Below are 20,554 nucleotides of genomic sequence, written 5' to 3'. Positions count from 1 at the left end.
GCTGGAAAGAGGAAGAAGAACATTCGCCCTCCTCCTACCAGCGCGCGGGCGGCGGCGGCAGCGGCACTGGGGTCACGAACTCTGACCTTTCACTGACAAAAACAATAACAAACCCCCCCTTACCCGCGACCCTGGCGGCGCCCCCGGGCCGCCCCCCGCTTCCACCTCGGCGTCTCTTCTCTTGCCCGCTGCCCCGCGAGCCTGCGGCCCCGGGGCTCCCGCCATCCGCTAACGCCGGGAGCCCGGCCTCCCCGCGCCCTGCCCTCCGCGCCGGGGGCCGCCCGCCGCAGACACGGGACCTGCTTCGAGGCTGCTTTGGCGCCAAATCCTGAGGTAAAATTGGAAAAGGGCTGGGGCGGGGTCGGGCCGGCGGCGGAGGGGGCGGTCCTGGCGCGCGGACATTGAGGCGCCGTGGCAGCGGCTGAACCCGACCCTTTTACCTTTGCCACGGGGCGGCGGCGCCGGACGCTTTGCATAGTGGGCCGGGCCGCTCCCCTCCCATTCCCTCCCGCGCCGGGAGCAGGGAGCGAGCTCCCCCTGACCGGCCTGGCCGGCGCGAGGGTGGGGGCAGAGGGGGAATGGCCGCAGCCCCGCCTCACGGTTGGCCCTTCGCCAGCGCCGCCATTTTGTTCTCGATGGAGATGGCTTTGGCTGAGCCGACCTTCCCTCCTTCTTGTCATCCTTCTCCCTGCAGTGCCTCCTTCCCCTCGCTCCCCGGCTCCTCGCCCCTCCGCTCCTCCTGTGCTGTTGGCCGCCAAGGCCCAACCGCCGTTTTTCCTGACGGGGAGGGCGGAAGGCGGGTATAGAGCGCGACCTTGTGAATGACGGCTTTGCTGACCAATTGGTACCCAGACGGGAGAGACGGGGCCTGTGGCCACGCCTCCTAAAGCTCCGCTGATTGGATAGGGCCGGAGAGGGCGGCCCCCGCGTGGAGGTTGAGTCCTAGTGGGGCCGGAGCAGAGGCCAGGGCGGGGAGTGGGGCCCGGGGGCGCGGTCAGGGCGAGGGATTCTGGGGCGCACGGGGACACGGGGAGGAGCGGGGCGTCTTCTCCCAGCCTGGAACGCGTCCAAAATGTGTAGTATAGAACACTATCAATAAAGGTTGCAAAGCATCTTGAATCCATGGTGCTGACTCGTGGGAAAGACTTTTCGGGATCTGGACACCTTTCAGGGCTCCTCGTATTTCCGTCGCAGCCGCGGGGGAATCCTCTGAGACTCAATTTCATAGACTGTAAAATGATGAGAATGGGCCTTCTTGCTAGGCTGGACCTCCCTTCTCAGGACTGTTGAGGTGCTCTACTCAGAAAATGGATTCCAGGCTACTTTGTGAACTCCAGAGTAATGTAAAAATGGTGTTATTGTTGAAAATCGGATGTAGAAGCACCAGGAGTGGAAAGATTAAGTGTATTGAGGGCGTGAGAGAACACAGGTGAATCAGGTAATTCTCTTTTTTTTCGCTGAGTACGTAAATGCTTATTTGCTTAGTTTGGGGCAGTAGTGATACATCCAGAGAACCAGCAAGACAAGGCCTCTGCCCTCCTAGAATTGGGGGTGGGGATGAATAGATAAATTTCAGACAATGGTAAATTCTGGGAAAGAAATGAAATGTATTAAAGAAGGCAAGAGGAGACAAATTTAGATTGGGTGGTTAGGAGACTGTAAAGAGGTGATGTTTGAAGAAGGAACCCAAAGAAGGAATGAATAGAGAACCACAAGTATAAAGGCCCAGGAGGAAAAGCATTTGGTGTGATTTGAGAACAGGACAATAAAAAATAGTTTTAGGCTAGAAAGTCGTTGGGACTAGTTCTTTGTTCTCTCCATTATCTCACTCTTATCTCTCCAGGCTAAAGTCTGTGAAATATGACAGAGGTAACAGACACTACATCTCCAACTTAACACACACAAAAAAAGTTAAGGAAAATAAAGCTGTCAAATGAATTGCTGATGAATATATGACCTGGGAAAGGGACTCAGAAAATCACTTCCAGATTCAAATCCTTTGTCAGCCCCTTATATCCACCCATCTTCAATTCATCAAGTATTTGCCGATCCTCACGAATACCCCAGGAACTAGGTGCTAGACTGGGAATACAGAGATGACTAAGACACTGATCTATATCCTCAAGCATATGTGAATGTGGTTCTTTACAGAAAGTTCTTGTTTTCTCTCCACTCCTTCCCCATATACACTTATACATGCACTCATAAAATGTTTTAAGCAAAAGCTAATTAGTGTGTTAGTTAACAGTGCCAACATTTACTACCTGTGTGACTTTGGTTAAGTTAACTTTTTTGAGCCTTAGTGTCTTCATCTGGACAATAGACCCTTCCTTCTAGAATTGAGGATTACATTAATTAATGTAATCAAAGAGCTTAGAAAAGTGCCTTAAGCCCTGGCAGATGTGGTTGGAGCGTCGTCTCATAACTGAAAGGTTGTGGGTTCAATTCCTGGTCAGGGCACATACCTAGGTTGCAGATTCATCCCCCGTCTGGGTGCAGGCCAGTGGGATGCCCCTTCCCCCTCTACCAAATCTTGGCAGGGATCCCTAGTCTGGGTGCTTGCCAAGATAACCAAGAAGGCAACCAATTGATGCTTCTCTCACATTGTCGTTTCTCTCTCAAAAAGCAAATGAAAATGTCCTTGGGTGAGGATTTAAAAAAAGAAAGAAAAAGAAAAATGCCTTGCACATAGTAAATACTCATAATTGAAGTTATTGTCATTATGAAACACTAGCTGTCTGATAGAGATACTGGACTAGTTAAAGAATATAAACAATGAAATTTGTAGGCAGTGTGGTATAGGGGCAGAACACTGGATTAGAACACTGGAGTTCTAGTTTTGGCTCTTCTGCTTTTGGTTATTACTTGGCACCCAGACCAAAACTTTGTTTAGAAAACGAAGTAGTGGAACTAATAGTACTAACAAAATGTATGAGGTACTTTACAATTTATAATACTCTTTTACAAGCATTACATTGTTCAAGCCCCACTAGAACCAATGTAATTGTGGAGGCCCTTTTCCTGCTCTCTATTTTAAAACCTTCGAAGATCTTCCATTATTATTTTATTCCTGTAGCCCTAGCCCCCTGTGCTCTAAACATACTGGCTTGCCTTCAGCCGTCTTGATACTGTGACTTACCTTAACCCCAGGCCTGAAATCCTCATGTGTCCTGCCCCCGCCCCATATCATTCCCACACATACCCCAGTTCTGCAGATCTCAGCTCAAGCATCATTTCCTCAGAGTAACCTTCTTTGATGCCCAGTACCAGTCTAGATCAGATTCTTTACTACAATGTGTTTTTTTCCATTGTAACCATTGTCTCACTTTGTAATTATACTCCCTTCTATGATTGCTTGATATTTTTGTTCCCCCTACCATGCGGTAAGCTTTATGAGAGCAGGAATTATTTTGCTCATTGTTATATTTCCAGCACTTAGCAGAATGCTTGGCACTATTTGCTGGGTGAATGAATTGATAATTTATGATATCACTGATAACTAAGTTGCTTCTCATTAATGGTACCTTTTTGTGTGAGCTTGTTTGGCAATTCAGATAGCAGTGCCAGTAATGAAATGTTTGTTACAGTATTTGGATGAATTTAGATAGTAGCCCCTCACAGATATGGCACAGACTGGAAATATGAATAAGATAACCTAGATGAATTTTTTACCCACTTATATTTTGTTTTATGGTTAGTTTTTAAGACATGAAATAGGTATTTAATAATTAACTAAATTACAAATGAATTACATGAAAGTTAATGAGTTTATATGGAATCATTAATAAACAGATAGCCCAAATATAATCATGCCATTTCCTTTAACTGAAGAAACAAAGCACCAATGATTTTCTTTTTCTTTTCTTTTCTTTTTAAGATTTTATTTATTTTTTACTTTTAGAGAGAGGGGAAGTGAGGGAGAAAGAGAAGAAGAGAAACATCAATGTGTGGTTGCCTCTTGCATGGCCCCAACTGGGGACCCAGCCCGCAACCCAGGCATGTGGCCTGACTGGGAACCAAACTGGCGATCCCCCGATTTGCAAGCCCAGGCTGAATCCACTGAGCCACACCAGCCAGGGCACCAATGATTTTCTTGAAATTAAAAATGCTGGTCATTTTCTCTATCACAGGAATAATAGAAAAGAAGCCTTTAATAAGTTTGCAGGGAGTTGAGAATTAAAAGTCTCTGTAGTCATTAGTTTTAAATATTTATCTTCTAAAGATAAATTGATTCACGGAACAGAATTATTGAGAATCACCTTTTAATTGTTAAATTTGAAAATAAGGAAAATTTGAAAATTTTCAAATGAAGAAAAGGTGACATTTCATCAAAAGGCATGTATTACACTGGCCAAAAAGTTTTGTTTTATAAACAAAAAAGCAGGTTTAAAAGAACCTTCACCCAAGGATATGTTTATTGATTTTAGACAGACAGGAAGGGGAGGGGGGAAGAGAAAGAAACATCGATCAGTTACCTCAGGAGCCACCTGGCTAGGGCTAAAAGCAGATTTTGCAAAAGTTATTTGTCAAGCTTCCACTGCAGAGTCTGGTTAATAGAACATTTTTGTTGACTTATTTTTATATAATATTGATTAAAAAAATAAAATGTTATAGTATTTTAAAACCAATAACAGTCACATTTTAATTCTTTGGTTTTGAATTTTTTGTATCCTGTTACAGGATACTTTCTTTTTATTGTTGACACTATTACAGATAGCCCTATTTTCTAACCCCCTTGCCCATCTCCACCCAGCCCCCACTCCCCCTTCCCTTTGGCCATCAATAGGATTTTTTGGTATCATTTATTTAACAGTTTTGATTCCTTGAATTAATTACTGAGGGTAACCAAATAACTAATAGTGTAATGAAAAAGCTATATATTGTCTTAAAACATTAAATTGCTTATATATTGCTTCCAAAAGTTGTAGAGTGACCTTGAAGTTTTAGTCTCATGCACATGCCTTTGCAGAAAGAAGAAAAATGTAAGTGTAGTAACCTCATTTAATAGGAATGATGGGAAGTCTTAACATTTGTCTCCAAAGAATCAAGTAACAGTTCAGTGCCTGTCTCTGGAACCTTCAGTGGGTAGGCTCTCTGAGGCTTATACTTTTGCCACTTTTAAAATGGGGAGAGGGGGAGCCAGCACTGAGATTGGGGCCAGGAGTAGGGGTCTCTTGTCCAAATAACATAGACAACAAGGCAGGTAAGCCTGTGTGGAGCAGACATCCCACCCCACCCCACCCCCGCCCTTGGCACTGAACCACTGGCTTTTTGTGTCTAACTTAGTGTCTCCACATATTGAGGGTTCTCATTTGGGGTTTTTATCTTTGAGTTCTCTTACCTATGTGCCATATGCTCCTTTAGTCTGAAAGCACACTCTAAAGCAGGTAGTTTCCCTTAAAACCACATAGGAGGAATCTGTGAAGGAATCCATCTTAGAGCTCAAGTCCAGCCTCATACCTGATGCAAAATTCATGTGCCAGAGTTTATTAGTTTAGCTCTTTTCACTTTATTACTGGTTTTGTGGAACTTCAGTAATGTTGACTTTTCCTCCAGATATGATTATCATCTTTAACCTGATGGACACAATTGTGTTCCTGTCACACGTTGTGAAAGATAAGCTCTTATTGGTTGGAAGTTTTGCTTGCTTTTAACCTAACATGACTGAAGGCTGAGATTCTCTTTGTAATTCCTCCCATTCTGCCATTCCTTCCCCATATCCCTTGCCACCTATTTCTGCTACTGGCTCCTCACCCTCTCTTTAGATGCCCTGGGAACTACAGAGTTTGAAGCAGCAGGAGCTCTGTACCAAGTCAGGACTGCCTGGGAACAGTAACTCAACTAGCATAGCTCACAGTGATGATGAGGGGTAGTGGATAGAGGGGATGAAAGGCCAAATTGGGGCATTGGCATAGACATTGCTACTGGGCCAGTAGGAGCAGATTCATACCTGTGGCATCTGGGAGTCTTGGAGCAGAGGGATGGGAAGTGAATTGTTAGGATGAGGAAGGAATAGGCTAACTCAGGCACTCAACTGTCCTTTCTGATTTACTCCTGGACTCCAGGTAGCTTATAATGATGAAAGCCAACCACAGGGACGAAGTGTTATCTTTAAGGACAAGAAAAATTACCTCTTCCACTGTAAAAAGAGGCCTGACATCCCTAAATAGGAGGTGAAACCTTTCATTCCATAGTTATTGACAGTAACCCCAAAGATTTTAAGCCCTGGGAATGTTAACTACTGATAGGGAGGTATTTCATTCCAAGTGTAAAAGAGGATACCATCCTGTCCTGTTTGGATTAGTGGGAGGTGAGGAAGAAGGTACTGGGGGCTGGAAAATTGGATGAATGCTACGGAAGATTAAGGAGGAGAAATGAGAGGCTGGCAGTGCTGCACTCAAACTTGAAGTCTTCATCCTTTTACTAAGAGCCACCTTATATTACCTTTATTGTTCATGTATTGGTAGAAGCCGTGCAAAAAAAAATTTAAAGTTTCTTACTTGGTTGCCCACACATGGACCTTCAGTAACTGCCTGCCTCTGCATACCACCCTTATTCTCTTTCTCTCGCCCTCTCCTATTGCTTCTGTAACAATGCATCTTTTTAATTGGTTGATTAGGTGAGTAATCCTGGAATTATTGAAAAATTGTATTTACCAAGGTTAAAAGCCCATATTGCAGAGGCTAGGTCAGCCTTTGGCTAAAAGACTAGTAATTAGAACATGTTTGTTGACTTATTTCGTGTCAGAACATTGGAAGCTGATGGACTGCCTACCTGGACTTTTGATGTATGCAAATGAACCATATACAAATCAACCTGGTCCTAGCTTCTCCCATAGAAAATGATAATGGATTTTGCTCCTTCCCAGAGGAAATGTTGATGGACCAAGGCCCATATGTTGACTGTCTTGGTAGGGGGGAAAGCAGGGAGATGTAAATAACCTACTGGATGTGTTGATGGACAGGCTCACCCTAACCTAAATGTGTATTTGGCAAAATGTGGAGACACCGCCTGCAAGAGGCTCAGGTAGTTGACTCCTTACGGGCCCTCGAGGTGGCTCTGGAGTCCCCATCCCCATTTCCCTTGCTCCTACAGCCCCTTGAGAGTTGGTCCGGGAGTTCTCTCTTCCCTCCATCTCACTTCACCCTTTTTCCTCAATAAACCTGTTCAATCTAGAATGGTCTCCGGGTGATTTGTCAGAGCAAGGCTACCTAACATTTAGTGCAATGCAGCTTTTAAAAAATTAAATGTATGTTTCTTTTCTGAAGTAAAAGACAGTTTTTTAAAAAAGGAAAATTTTCAAATGAAGAAAAGTTGACCTTTCATCAAAAGGCATGTATTACACTGGCCAAAAAGTTGTTTTGTTTTGTTTTTCCATAAGATGGCTCTAGTAGTACTTAGTTGTCTGACTTCATTCAAAACACTTTTGCTAGATTGTATTGTGACAGCTGTCATATCAGCATGCATTAAAAAAACACTTATCAAAATTGATGAATTTTTGTATAGCCATTTTAATACTGAGAATGGAAAAAAATACACCAACATTTTTGGCATATTGTGCTTTATTATTTCAAGTATGGTAAAAATGCAACTGAAATGCAAAAAAAAAAAAGATTTGTACAGTGTGTGGAGAAGGTGCTGTGACTAATCAAATGTGTCAAAAGTGGTTTGCAAAGTTTTGTGCTGGAGATTTCTTGCTGGACGGTAATGTTCCTCCGTTGAGTAAACCAGTTTAAGTTGATAGCAATCAAATGAAGACATTAATTGAGAACAATCAACATTATACTATGTAGGAGGCAGTGAAAATACTCAAAATATCCAAATCAATAAAGTTACTGGTGAAAATAAAAATATATCTTTTATTTTACGGAAAAAACCATACGGACTTTTTGGCCAACCCAATACAAGAATATTCATAGAAGTAGGAGTCCTAAGAGCTCCAAACTTGAAACAGTCTAGATCAGTGGTTCTCAGCCTTCCTAATGCCATGACCCTTTACAGTTCCTCATGTTGTGGTGATCCCCAACCATAAAATTATTTTCGTTGCTACTTCATAACTGTAATTTTGCTACTGTTATGAATGGTAATGTAAAGATCTGATATGCAGGATGTATTTTCATTGTTACAAATTGAACATAATTAAAGCATAGTGATTAATCACAAAAACAGTATGTAATTATATATGTGTTTTCCGATGGCCTTAGGCAACCCCTGTGAAAGGGTCGTTTGACCCCCAAAGGGGTCGCGACCCACAGGTAGAGAACCACTGGTCTAGATGTTCATTAGCTATAGAATGGATAAATAAATTGTTGTGTAGTCACACATTGTAATACTACACAACAATGAAAATGGACTAATTACTCTTGGTTACCACAAAAATAATGAACTAAAGAAGCCAGAGACACAAAAAATATATTACGTACAACTCAAAAACAAGCAAAACTAATCCATCAAAATGGAAGTCAGGAGAGGAGAAGGGAAGTAAGTAAATGACTATGGGGAGGGGGTATAAGGGAGACTTCTGGGGTGCTGGTAATGTTTTACTAATCTGAGTGGTGTTAGTGTTTGTGCTCAGTGAAAATTCATTGAGCTGTTTCATTTATGATTTGTACACTTTTATATTTGCATGTTGTACTTCAATAAACATTTTTACTTTAAAAAGGACAGTAAAATTATCCTCACCATTTTAATCAATATGACTGTTACGTAGGTAGAATTCCAAAAGAATTGTCATGTTATTATTTTGGTGGAGCTAGGTCAGAAATTTCTATGAGCAGTACTGAAACATAAAGCACATACAGTAAGTCTTCAGTTACCATTGTCAACAGATTCTGCAACTTTTAAGTGAAACACATATTGAAACCAATTTTACCATAGGCTACTTGACATAAATGGGAGTAAGTTTCTAGGGCATCTCATCAATATCATAACAAAATGACATTATTTAAAGACCTGCAATATTTAGGAATTAGTGGTTGTATAAATGAGTTATTAAATCATCTAGCTTATTAATATAAGCAGTTTGTTCCCTTAGGTAATTAACTGGTCTCCTGTCACTTTTTAAAAGTCCTTCCTCTTGACATTTTCTGGGAAATAATTTTGAAGGGCACTGTGGTACAGAGGGAATGTCTTGTTCTTAGAGTCAGAGAAGCCTGAGTTAGAATCCTAGGCTCACCTCTTACTAGCTGGAACACTTGAAAAAAGTTGATTAAACTTCTGAGTCTCAGGTTCTTTTTTGTTTGTTTGTTTTTTTTGTCTGTATGCATTGGTGGAGCTAAAAATACTTATTTAGAAGGTATTTTAAGGATTAAATGATGCCTAGTTTGATATAAGGCATATTGTAGATTCTCAGAAAGTCTGTCTGCTTTCATTCCATCCATCTATCCCTGGCTCACTAATAGAAAAAAAATAGAGTTCTTATCACCATCACCCATACTTTGGGCCTTGGGGAGGTGAGGAAAATCATGAACAGTGTACAATGATTTTTTTAGCAGGAGTCTCCATACAGAAGATCATAGCACTGCTGTGGTAGCATAGGAACTCCATAGATGAGAACCCTTCTTTCCCCACTGTTTACTCTTCATCCCACCACCTCCTACCCAGAAGCACTTACTATAGTCCAGAGTTGTTATAAGTTTCTTGTGGACCACAGGAAATCACCTGATCCAAAAGCAAGTATCTTTGAGTCTAAGTAGCGGCAGGATTTCTCATAACAGGGTGTATATATGAACTTGACCTTAGAAGCATCCCCATGAACCTCTTATCTTTTGACAAACATTTGTATTATATTAAATCTGCCACTTAATTTCCATTTCCTGATTTCAAGTTTTGATCCATGATTTCAAGTCTTGAGCTATGTATGTTTCATTTTTTTAAAATTCTTTTTCATGCTGTCTAGATTGTTCAGTTTTTGTTTTCCCATGAGTATAAATAAAAAGACTCTGACAATCACAGCATAACAAAACTTATACTGATACCTTGAACCTATCAAAAAGTTCTATACTTATGTAGTATTTTGCAAATAGTTATTACATATTGGTTTATTTTTAAATATTTGCAAGATTTATCCTAATTTTGCAGTTATACAACTTAACAATGATTATAAATGCTATGTGAGCATATGATACATAGAAATATATTTAAATTTCATGTGGATCTTATGTAAAAATGAGAGACCTCTTTCTGAGTAATACACTTTATAGTTTGAGTTACTGCTTTCACATTTCTTTGAGAAAATAAAAGCATCATCTCTTGTACCAATAGCAGCTTCCCTGTAGTGTGTGTCTGCTGTGTGCCAGGCACCATGTTAGGCCCCTTACATACATACTTAAGATCTAATTTTCACAGTGATCTTAGGTGGTTTAGTATCAGAGAGATCAACTTAGAGCTAGAGCCTCAGAACCCAGTATTTTGGGGTGAGAAAATATCAAGACAGTAGGGACCTTGAGCATGTTACACTAAGTGAAATAAGTCAGTCAGAAGAAGCTAAGAACTATATGATTCTTAGCTGTCTATCCCTCTTCTGTGGGATAGAAAACTGAAACTCAGACACAGACAACGCTGTGGTGCTTACCATTGGGAAGGGGGTGGGGAGTGGTAGAGCGTGAACTGGGGTGTGGTGACAGAAGATGATTTGACTATGTGTGGTAGGTGCACATTGCAACATACAGATCATGTATCATAGTAATGTACACTTGAAACCTATATGACCCTGTTAACCAATGTCACCCAATAAATTTAATAAATAAGAAAAATTTAGAAGACAGTAGATACTTTTGAATGTTATATAATTATGGGCCATGTAATACATAAATATGGATAATGTGAATCAGTTAATTGTGACGGGAAAGGCTCACCCATTCCTATCAATAAAGACAGAGTTTCTTTGTCCCAGGGCTTGTTTGTTGTTATCTGAGACGCTGGCTCCTAAGCCTGCCCCTGTGGAGAGCATAGTTGAACTGTCCTGGCAACTTACTGGCTATTCAGGTGTTCCCAGTCAGAGGTCTGTAGCTCTGCTTGACTAAAGAAACCCTGGTTGCAAAGTTTGGTCAGGTGTACACTTTTTGTGAGGCTAGAAGAGCTGATTCAGAGCCATCATGGTGTTCTTTCTTTCTTTGTTGTTTAAAGAGTGATATTGACCTCATTGTCGTTGAAAGAATTTGTTATAAAACAAATTCTGTATTACAGTTTTTATTTATTATGCCCTGTTGTCCTACGTATGCTATACAGGAAAAAGTCAAGTTCAAATTAAGTTCAGGACTATGCCTTCATACCTAGTCTTTGCTGCAGCCGTTTCCTGACTGGCCCTCTAATGCTCATACAGTCTTTCCTTCTCTATCATCTCCACCCTTTTGCTTAAAGGATTTTTTGAAGATCCAGATGTGATCACTTCATTTTTCTGCCAGACTTCTGATAGTTCTGTGTTGTTTACATTGGCAGCCTCTGTCCTCCCCTTACCTCTCCAGCAATTCCCTACCAGATCTCCTGCTGTTCCTCAAATATGCCATTCTCCTTCATACCTGCCAGTCTGTATGTGCTGTCCTCTGTACGTAGGACTCTCCCCATCCTCCTCTTTGCTTGTTGAATTTCTGCTCTTCCTTCAAGACCCAGCTCCTCTCCTATAACTGTCATTGGCTCCCACAGGCAGAGGGAGGTGCTTCTTCCTTTGGATACTCATTGCAGCATTTACACTGCATAGCTTTTATTGGTTTCCTAAAGTTCTTTAAGGACAAGGACTTTCTCCTCCTCCTCTTATTGTTGATAATTCTCAGCAGTCAGTTCATTTCCTATTTCATAGCAATTGCTTTAAAAAGATTGGTGGTGGTTGAACTTGATTAGCTTAAAACTATGCTAGGAAAATATTCTGTAGCAATTGTTTCTTTTTTTACTTAAGATACTTGCTCTTTTCCTGGATTGTTATGTGTAGGAGCAATCTTCAAGCATTAGGGAGCTGAATAGGTCAAAGACCGACCTTTGAGAACCTCAGGTTTCTGTACCAAGAGCTATGTTGTTTTGTCCATAGTGCTTATTAAACAGTGTCTGGTGTATAGTAATCACTCAGTGTTAGTTACTACCAGTATCATCATGCTTAGTTCCACCAGCCAAGAAGGTTGTTTTTACGTGCTTTGTGTAGTTTGTAGTATCAAAGCAATAGGTTCTTTTTTCAGACTTCAAATGCAAAATTATATTGTGCTAGTGACTGTGGTTTTTCAAACTACATGTGGACATAATACAGTATTTCCTGGAGCTTCTCATTCTAGGGGTATACCTCCTAATTGACAACCATTGTCAAAGTGCTCTGCCTTTTCCTCCTACTATGTCGTCTTTCTGTCTTTAGGATAGCCTATGGCTGTGGTAGCAGTAAGAAAAGCTCTCAGGTGATAATCTTCTTGACATTGTCTTTTTTTTTTTTAACCTGTGCACTTGAGTTAAATGTTTTCCCTCACTTTCTGATATCACCTGAAGATGTTCTTCTTACATTGTGCTATCCTGGAATAAACCTGTCTTTCTTATTTATATATGATAATAGAATATGGTTTGTGAGTTCCAAAAATGGTGAAATGTAAAACTTTCTTTTTTTTTGAAATCACCTTCTTATTTATCTTCTCTCATTGAATTTGAATCTTTATTGAAAGCACTTGCTTTTCATAATTTCTCTTTCAGTTTCTCTGTTATTCTCACTGTTTTTGCTTATTTTCCCTGAAGGTGCACATTCCTCCTTGTTCATTTTTAAGCAGTTCCAAAGCTGCTGTTGATGCCTGAATGTGCTTTGGAGGCAGAAAACCAACAGTGAGATAAAAAATTGTAAGAATTCATGTGTATAAAGAAAGGTTTCTATTCTGGGTCTTGAGTGTTTGAGATGATCTAGGAAGTTGTGAGAAAGCAAGCAAGTTGCAGGGAGTGGGGGGCACTTGCCTAACAGAGAACAAGATTTATTACAAAGCTGCAGTAATAAGATAATGGTAGTGGCATGGAAAATGGTAAGTAACAGTAGTGGAATATAATACAGAACCTAGAATTACATCCACACATACAGGGAAAGCTGAGATACAGCAGATGTAACATTGCAGATTAGTGAGGTAAAGGATAGATTGTTCAAAAAATGGTGCTGGAAAGTTGATTAACCATACAGGAAGAAAAGTAATTAAAGTCTTCTAATTACACTCAAGAATCCATTTACAGCCCTGGCTAGTGTGGCTCAGTGGATTGAGTGCCGGCCTGCAAATCAAAGGGTCACCTGTTCGATTCCCAGTCAGGGCACATGCTTGGGTTGCGAGCCAGGTCCCCAGTTGGGGCACAAGAGAGGCAACCACACATTGATGTTTCTCTCCCTCTCTTTCTCTCTTCTCACCCCTCTCTCTAAAAATAAATAAAATCTTTTTTAAAATCAGTTTTCAGATAGATTGAGGAATCGAATTTGAAGGACAAAACTCTTAAACATTTATAACACATTAAATTATACTTTTGACCCTCAGATAGGGTAGGATTCTTACAAATAAAATATTGAAGTAGAAACTATAAAAGAAAATAATGATAAATTCAGCCTTATTAAATTTAAGAACTTCTGTTCATCAGAAGACACCATAAATTAAGTAAACAGATATGCTCCAGAGTAGAAGATATTTATAATTTATGTAATCAACAAAGACTTAATATCTAGAATATTAAACTCTTCTAAGCTAAACATGTTAATCACTACTTCTCTATCACCTAATCTCTGTAATTATTGGTCATTAGCAGTATCTTGGAGCCCCCACACCCTATGTGAGGTTGATTGGTCCTGTAAATTTAGTGTTAAAAGTGATTCATTACTGACAGTTTCTGAGTTACTAAGTCATTTTTATCAGGGAGGCAGTCATCTATTAAATCCACTTCAACTCAAAACTTGAAGGATCAAGCTACCTCTTTTAGGGAAAGCCAATAGAAAGATAGGTCTTTCTAGTACTCTTATGTCTATACTACTCAATAATATTCCCTAATGAAAACTGCAATTTATAATAGAACAGAAATGCTAATAACACCTAAAAGTGATAAAAATTAACAGTTGCAGCCCTGGCCGGTGTGGCTCAGCTGATTGGAGCGTCATCAGTAAACTGGAAGATCATGGGTTTGACTTCTGGTTAGGGCACATGCCTGGGTTGCAGGTTTGGTCTCTGGTCGGGACACGTACACAAGGCAACCAAGCGGTATTTCTCTCTTGCACCTATGTCTCTCTCCCTCTCTCTTCCTCCCTCCCTTCCTCTCTCTTAAAAAAAAAAATTAATAGTTGCAGCTATGTGTATGGATTTTATTTCTTAATATGTAATACCTATTGGCTGTCTTTATCCATTTTATTCCTTAGCTCTGTTTTGAGGGGGGAAAATGGAACTCTAGACTCTTCACATGCAGTAATTGTGTTTTTAACAACAATCAGTTGACTTTTCTGTGAAATGATGCTTTTTTTCCTCTATTTCTATTAGTTGGAACCAAACTGCAAGTAGGGAAAAGACCAGAGTTTCTCTATGCTTTTTCTTCTGTAAACAAGGGAAAGTAAATAACAGTTAAAAGTCTTAACTACTTACTAAAAAGAGCAAATAAACAGAAACACTACCTCTGTAATTTCAGACTATGTGACTGTTATGTGAAGATGAATCACTGACACTGGTGACCTGGATCCTGTGGCAGCTGGCACAGTACCTGCTCTTCTAGGATTTTGACTCCTTGAAGGCAGGGGCCATTTATTTTATATTTGTCGATCAGTGTTTCATGCTCCCATTTCTCATTACTATTTTGGGAAAATAATCTGAAGGAGAATTGTGATCATAAAGAGGCCTATCTGATAGCGGATAGAAGAATAGAGAAAGTCACAGTAGAGTGAAAGAGCTTCATAGAGATCAGTGCTTATAAGTATAATACTTTAGGTAAGAACTACACGAAAGTGTAAAATTACATTGCAAAATTTGTAATTGAGGAAGGACCAAGCAAATGAACTGTGTATGCAGTTGTGTATATTATACACTAAGCAGTAGTACCATCTAGTTTGTAAATGTAAATGCTGGAAATAAATACCAGAGCCTTGTACTCCTATTAACCATGGGACCTATACAGCCAGTAATGAAGTCTTTCTGATTTGTCCAGGAATTAGGTACAAAGTGGAATCCCTTTATCCTGAATTCTTTGTATTACAGTGAAAAGAGTTTAGGGACTATTCAGGGTAGCTAGGTTTTATGACCTGAAGAGACCAGGGGCTCTGTTTCACCAAAAGTGCTAGTACTGAAATGATCTGACCCAGGAGACTAGCACAATTTTTGGTCTTTAGATAATCTTCCTTAGTTTTTACAAATGATCACACTATTTTTTTCTATTAATAGGAAGCGGAATTGTCTATTTTTCTACTTTAATGAACACTTAAAGATATGAATTGATAAATTTATGGGTACCATGTTCTTAGCCCACTTTAGTAATGCAGTTTCCATACTTCTTTTCTTTCTTTGTTAGTGATAATATTAAGAGTGAGGTGTGTTGCACCTGGGCTGGGTTCTCACACTGCCACTAGTAACAGAAGTATAGTTGATGATAGCAATCGAGTGCTCTGTATTTGAAGCTGATCTCACACTTTTCTCAGGTAGCCACCTTCTTATTCAGCATAATGTGACAGACATCTAAAAAGGTGTGATTCCCACGTCCCTGAGAGGTGAACCAAGGTGTTACAACCCAAGAGAGCTGATAATTAAAGTTCCAAATTAATCTTTGTCTATATTTACCAGAGAAAGTCTTGTTTCCAAATTGAAATGTTTCTACTAATTAATGTTGGTACCTGTAATTGAAGAATCTGGGGCAGCATATCCAGATAAGTTTAGCCTGCTAGCTGTTTTCTATAGAGGACAAAATCTACACAAGACAGTATCAAAGGTGAATTTTGATTGCTGATATTTTTCAAATCGTCTGGCTTCTCTCCACCTGATAGAAGTTGCTGCATCTTTCCAAACAGGTTCTCTAATGATCTTGCTTCACCATGGCTACAAATATGGAGGGGCTGGTTCAGAACAGAGTGGGGACCCAGCAGGTGGCTGAGGTGAGTGACAGGGGCTAGCACAATAGCTGGCACCCTTGCTTTTGAAAGCAAAAGTACATCAGTGTGCTCTTTTTTTGAAAACAGTCCCAATGAGGTCAGCATGTAATCTAAACCCAAAGCAGGATGTTGCCATGAAAGAAAATATATGAAAATGACAAAAACATTTACTCCTTTGTTCCTTTGCATGAGTAGGGTGGCCTAATCGCATACAACAGGTGACTTTTAAAATTTTGACCTTGGACTAAAAGAATCTAGATGTTTCTCAAACATGCGAGTACAGCATTAACTCCAAGGCTTGTCTTAGTTTATTCCACATTTGATACTTTGTTAATATTGTGGTGTGGTGGGAAACCCGATTCTGTGCATTCTGCAGTCATTATTAACCATCTACCTTGTACTGGGGATTTTGCTGAGGGCTGAGAAATATGTTCCTTCCTTTGGCATTTTCAGAGCCTGATTAAAAAGTAATTATAAAAGTACAACTCCGTGTGAGGAAGGTGATCCTGGAGGTGGGTGGGGTGGCATAACTCAGATACCTGTAAAAAGACCTGAAAGAGCTGGCTATGTTCAGGCAACTTGAAGTGTAAAGGAGGGAAATAGGGCCAGACTTTTCACTCTGTACCAGGTCCTATGCAAAGTGTTCAATCATCACAACAACCTAATGAGGTTGGTGTGATCATTATTTGCATTTCAAAAGTAAGGAAACCAAGGTCCAAAGATAAGTAATTGGCCAAGGGCACACTGACTCAGTTCTGTTTCACTTCTTCCAAAACGTCTTCAATAAACAATGCATCATACTGCAACCAGGACCCTTTAGAAGGATTCAGATTTGTATTTTTGAACCAGTACTCATATTTCTAGGGCAAAAATGCAAATTTATGAAAGAATGGACATTTACAGAAAGTATTTTAAAAAATAAAACATTAAGTATATACATGCCAGTTTAAACCAGTAAAAGTTAGTGAGCAGATTTTTCAGATTTTAGATCAGCTATTAACTTGAAGGCAACAGTATAACTAATCATTCCCTTCCTCCAGCAAATAATGATTATATTAACTAAAGATGATAGCAGATGGATTTCACTCATTTTTTATTATATTTTTGAAAGACCAATGACCTATTAAAATGTTTGCAGTTATTTGTTGCTTTAGTTTCTAATAGGAATAATTACCTTGAAAACCATTGGGTTTTCAAATATTTAGGGTTATCTTGCATTTAATATAGTTTCTAGTTGAGGCTGATTTAGAGACTATGGATCACTGCCATAAAGAGATCATTGTTAATTCTTTAAGAGGAAGAGTTGCATTTAGTAATGTATAGGGCTAACCTATAGTAACTTACAGGTTAATATATTTTGTGTGTACATTCAGAAAATACGCTAGCTAAAATTTTCTGTCAAGTACCTTACTTCCTTCAGGAAATTGAATTTCATATAGTATTAACTTAGTGCAACTATTGTTTCCCATGACAAAAAGTACAGTTTTAGGAGATTTTCAAAATAATAGGCATCTTCAACAAGAGTGCAAAAGCCAGCTTCCTATTTAAAATATTCCCTAGATTTCCTTGTTATTATTATGAGGGACAGGTATGTGCGTGTGTTCTTTGCACTTGATCTTAGCCAAAAGGCCAAGAAGCAATGCATGTGTTCTTAGGAAATTTGAACTTAATAACTTTGAACTACATATTATAACTACAGTCATGTACTACTTAACAATAGGGATACGTCTGAGAAATTCATTGTTAGGCAGTTCTGTTGTGCAAACATCATAGAGTGCACTATATAAACTTGGATGGTCTAGCCTCCCTACTGTATGCACACCTGGGGTGCATAGTATAGTTTAGTAATTTTCAACCTTTTCCACCTCATGGCATGCATATACTAATTACTTAAGTTCTTCACACACCAATGGTGATGATTTCCAGGCAAGATAGCAGCATACATAAACACGATACTTGCCTCTTCTCACAACCACATCAAAATTACAACTAAACTACAGAACAACCGTCATTCAGAACTGCCCGAAATCTGGTTGAATGGAAGTCTTACAACTAGGGAATTAAAGAGACCAAATCAAGACAAGTAAGAGAGGCAGAGACATGAAACATGCTAGTCCCATACCCATGTGCTGTGGATACGACTTGGGAGAGGTATCTTGGCTGTAGAGGTCCCCAATGTGAAGCAGGGTGTCCCAGACCTCCCAGCTCAGGGTTCCAGTGGTAGAAAGAAAAGTCCCCATAACTTCTAGATATAAAACCAGAGGGAAATGAAGCTGGAGGAGACAGAGGACTTCCGGGATTCCAAGCAGTTCCTCTTAGACGGTCCTAGCATAGACTTATTCAGACTCACTTCTTCTGATCTCTAGTATTGGAGCAGCAGCTTGAGGGCACTAGGATGAGGAGGCACTGAATTGTCTGGCATGAGGACAAGAGCTGGAAGGAGCAGCTTTCTCCCAGAGAGAAATGCTGGCAGAGGCCTTTTTCTGAGACCTGCCTCACCATAGAGACGGCAGGCAGGTACCATATCTTGAGATTCCATCAACCTGGCTCATATTGTTTACCCTGCCCTAGTGATTCCCTGAGGCCCCGCCTCACCCAACTTTCAGGCTGAGCCAATACCTTTTCAGTGGCTTTTTCATACAAATGACCTGTCTTGGCTTATGCTTCAGATTTTCCTAAAATCTCTCAAACAAGCAGCATCTCTTCTCAGCATGTCCCGTACCTCTGGCTAAGTGGCCCCAGCCTCAGCACCAGCAGCAGCCAGCGTTGGTTCACAGCTTGGCCTCACCTGGGCACCTCCAAGCCCAGCACAAATAACAGTCATCTGCAGATCACTTCGTAGCTAATGCCAGGTGTCCCTGGGAAAGAACACAGGTGGCAGCTGACCTTGGTCTGTACCTCTTGAGAGGCCCCAGAGCCAGCACACCCAGTGGACAGCTTCAGACTACATTGAAGCATTACTACCCGAACACCTCCACAAGCAACATGTTCAAGGCACAAGAGCACTGCTGAAGTAAGTCCTCCTCTGAGGAGTGGGCCCCTTTGCAACTGATACTCCACCATGGTTGGAGGTCGATGGTCACTGCCAGTCCTTGCAGCTTATAGACCTGAGGGTAAATCCCTCCCATTGATCACCAATCAAGGCTCAACTACTACAGGAGGGTGTACACACCTATATGGGCACACCTCAAGTACTCAGCTTGGGTGATCAGGAAAGCTGTGCCACTGGACCCTACAGGACACCTATTACATTAGGCCACTCTACCAAGCCTGGGAGACATAGCAGCTCTACCTAATTCATAGAAACAAACACAGGGAGCCTGACAAAGTGGTAAGACAAATAAATATGTCCAAAATGAAAAAAAAATTAAAATTCCAGAAAAAGAACTAACAAAATGGAGACAAGCAATCTACTGGATGCAAAGTTCAAAACACTGGTTATAATGAGCTTAGTAAGGACCTCAACAGCATAAAAAAGGACCAGTCAGAAATGAAGGCTACACTAACAGAAACTAATCATTTTCAGGGAATTAACAATATAGTAGATGAAGCAGAGAATCACATCAGCAATTTGGAATATAAGGAAGCAAAAAACACCCAGTCAAAAGAGCAAAAAGAAAAAAAATTTTTTTAATGTAGATAGTGTGAGGAGCCTCTGGGACAACTTCAAGCTTACCAACTTTCACATCATGAGGGTGCTGGAAAGAGAAGAGGGAGCAAGAAATTGAAAACCTATTTGAAAAAAAAAATGACAGAAAACTTCCCTAACCTGGTCAAGGAAAAGGAAATAGACATTAAGTCTAGGAAGCACAGAGTCCCTAACAAGATGCACCCAAAGAGGCCCACACTGAGACATATCATAATTAAAATGCAAAAGGTTAAAGACAGAATCTTAAAAGCAGCAAGGGAAAAGCAGTTAGTTACCTACATCCCATAAGACAGTCAGCTGATTTCTCAACAGAAACTTTTCAGGCCAGGGGACTGGCATGAAATATTCAAAGTGATGAAAAACAAGGACCTACAACCAAGGTTACTCTACCCAAAGCTATCATTTAGAATCAAAGGACAGATAAAGAGCTTCCCAGAGAAGAAAAAGCTAAAGGAGTTCATCACCACCAAACCAGTATTAAAAGAAATGTTAAAGGATCTTCTTGAAAAAGAAGGAAAAAAAGGTTAAAAATGTAAAAAATAAAATGACAATAAATGCTTATCTATCAACAATTGAATTTAAGAAAACAAACCAACAAACAGGACAGAAATTCATGTTGCCAGATGGGAAGGGGGTTGGTCGTATCAGTGAAATAGGCAAAGGGATTAAGACGTAAAAATTGGCCCTTGCTGGTGTGGTTCATTTATTTGGGGCATCATCCTGTGAACAAAGGGTTGTGAGTTTGATTCCAGTCATGGCGCATACCTAGGTTGTTGGTTTGGGCTCATGTGATCCCTTGGTCCTGGCATGTAAGAGAGAAACCTAATCAGTGCTTCTCTCACATCGATGTTTCT

The 20,554-nt window shown here is 40.3% G+C and overlaps 1 protein-coding gene across 1 annotated transcript in view; it reads left to right on the top strand.

Moving 5' to 3' along the window:
• The first annotated feature begins 287 nt into the window (after positions 1-287).
• Positions 288-20,554, top strand: part of NR2C2 (nuclear receptor subfamily 2 group C member 2) — a 113,254-nt gene continuing 92,987 nt past the window's right edge. The window contains exons 1-2 of the mRNA XM_090284221.1: positions 288-333; positions 15,971-16,054. Coding sequence (XP_090140347.1) covers positions 15,995-16,054 — 60 coding nt within the window. The 5' untranslated portion in view covers positions 288-333; positions 15,971-15,994. The remainder of the gene's footprint in view (positions 334-15,970; positions 16,055-20,554) is intronic.

Source organism: Furipterus horrens, unplaced genomic scaffold (genome assembly GCF_987537825.1).
Source record: "Furipterus horrens unplaced genomic scaffold, mFurHor1.1.pri manual_scaffold_7, whole genome shotgun sequence".
NCBI classification, from domain to species: Eukaryota; Metazoa; Chordata; class Mammalia; order Chiroptera; family Furipteridae; genus Furipterus; species Furipterus horrens.
Note: the sequence above shows the minus strand (reverse complement) of the source record. Positions and strands in the feature narration are given on the sequence as shown.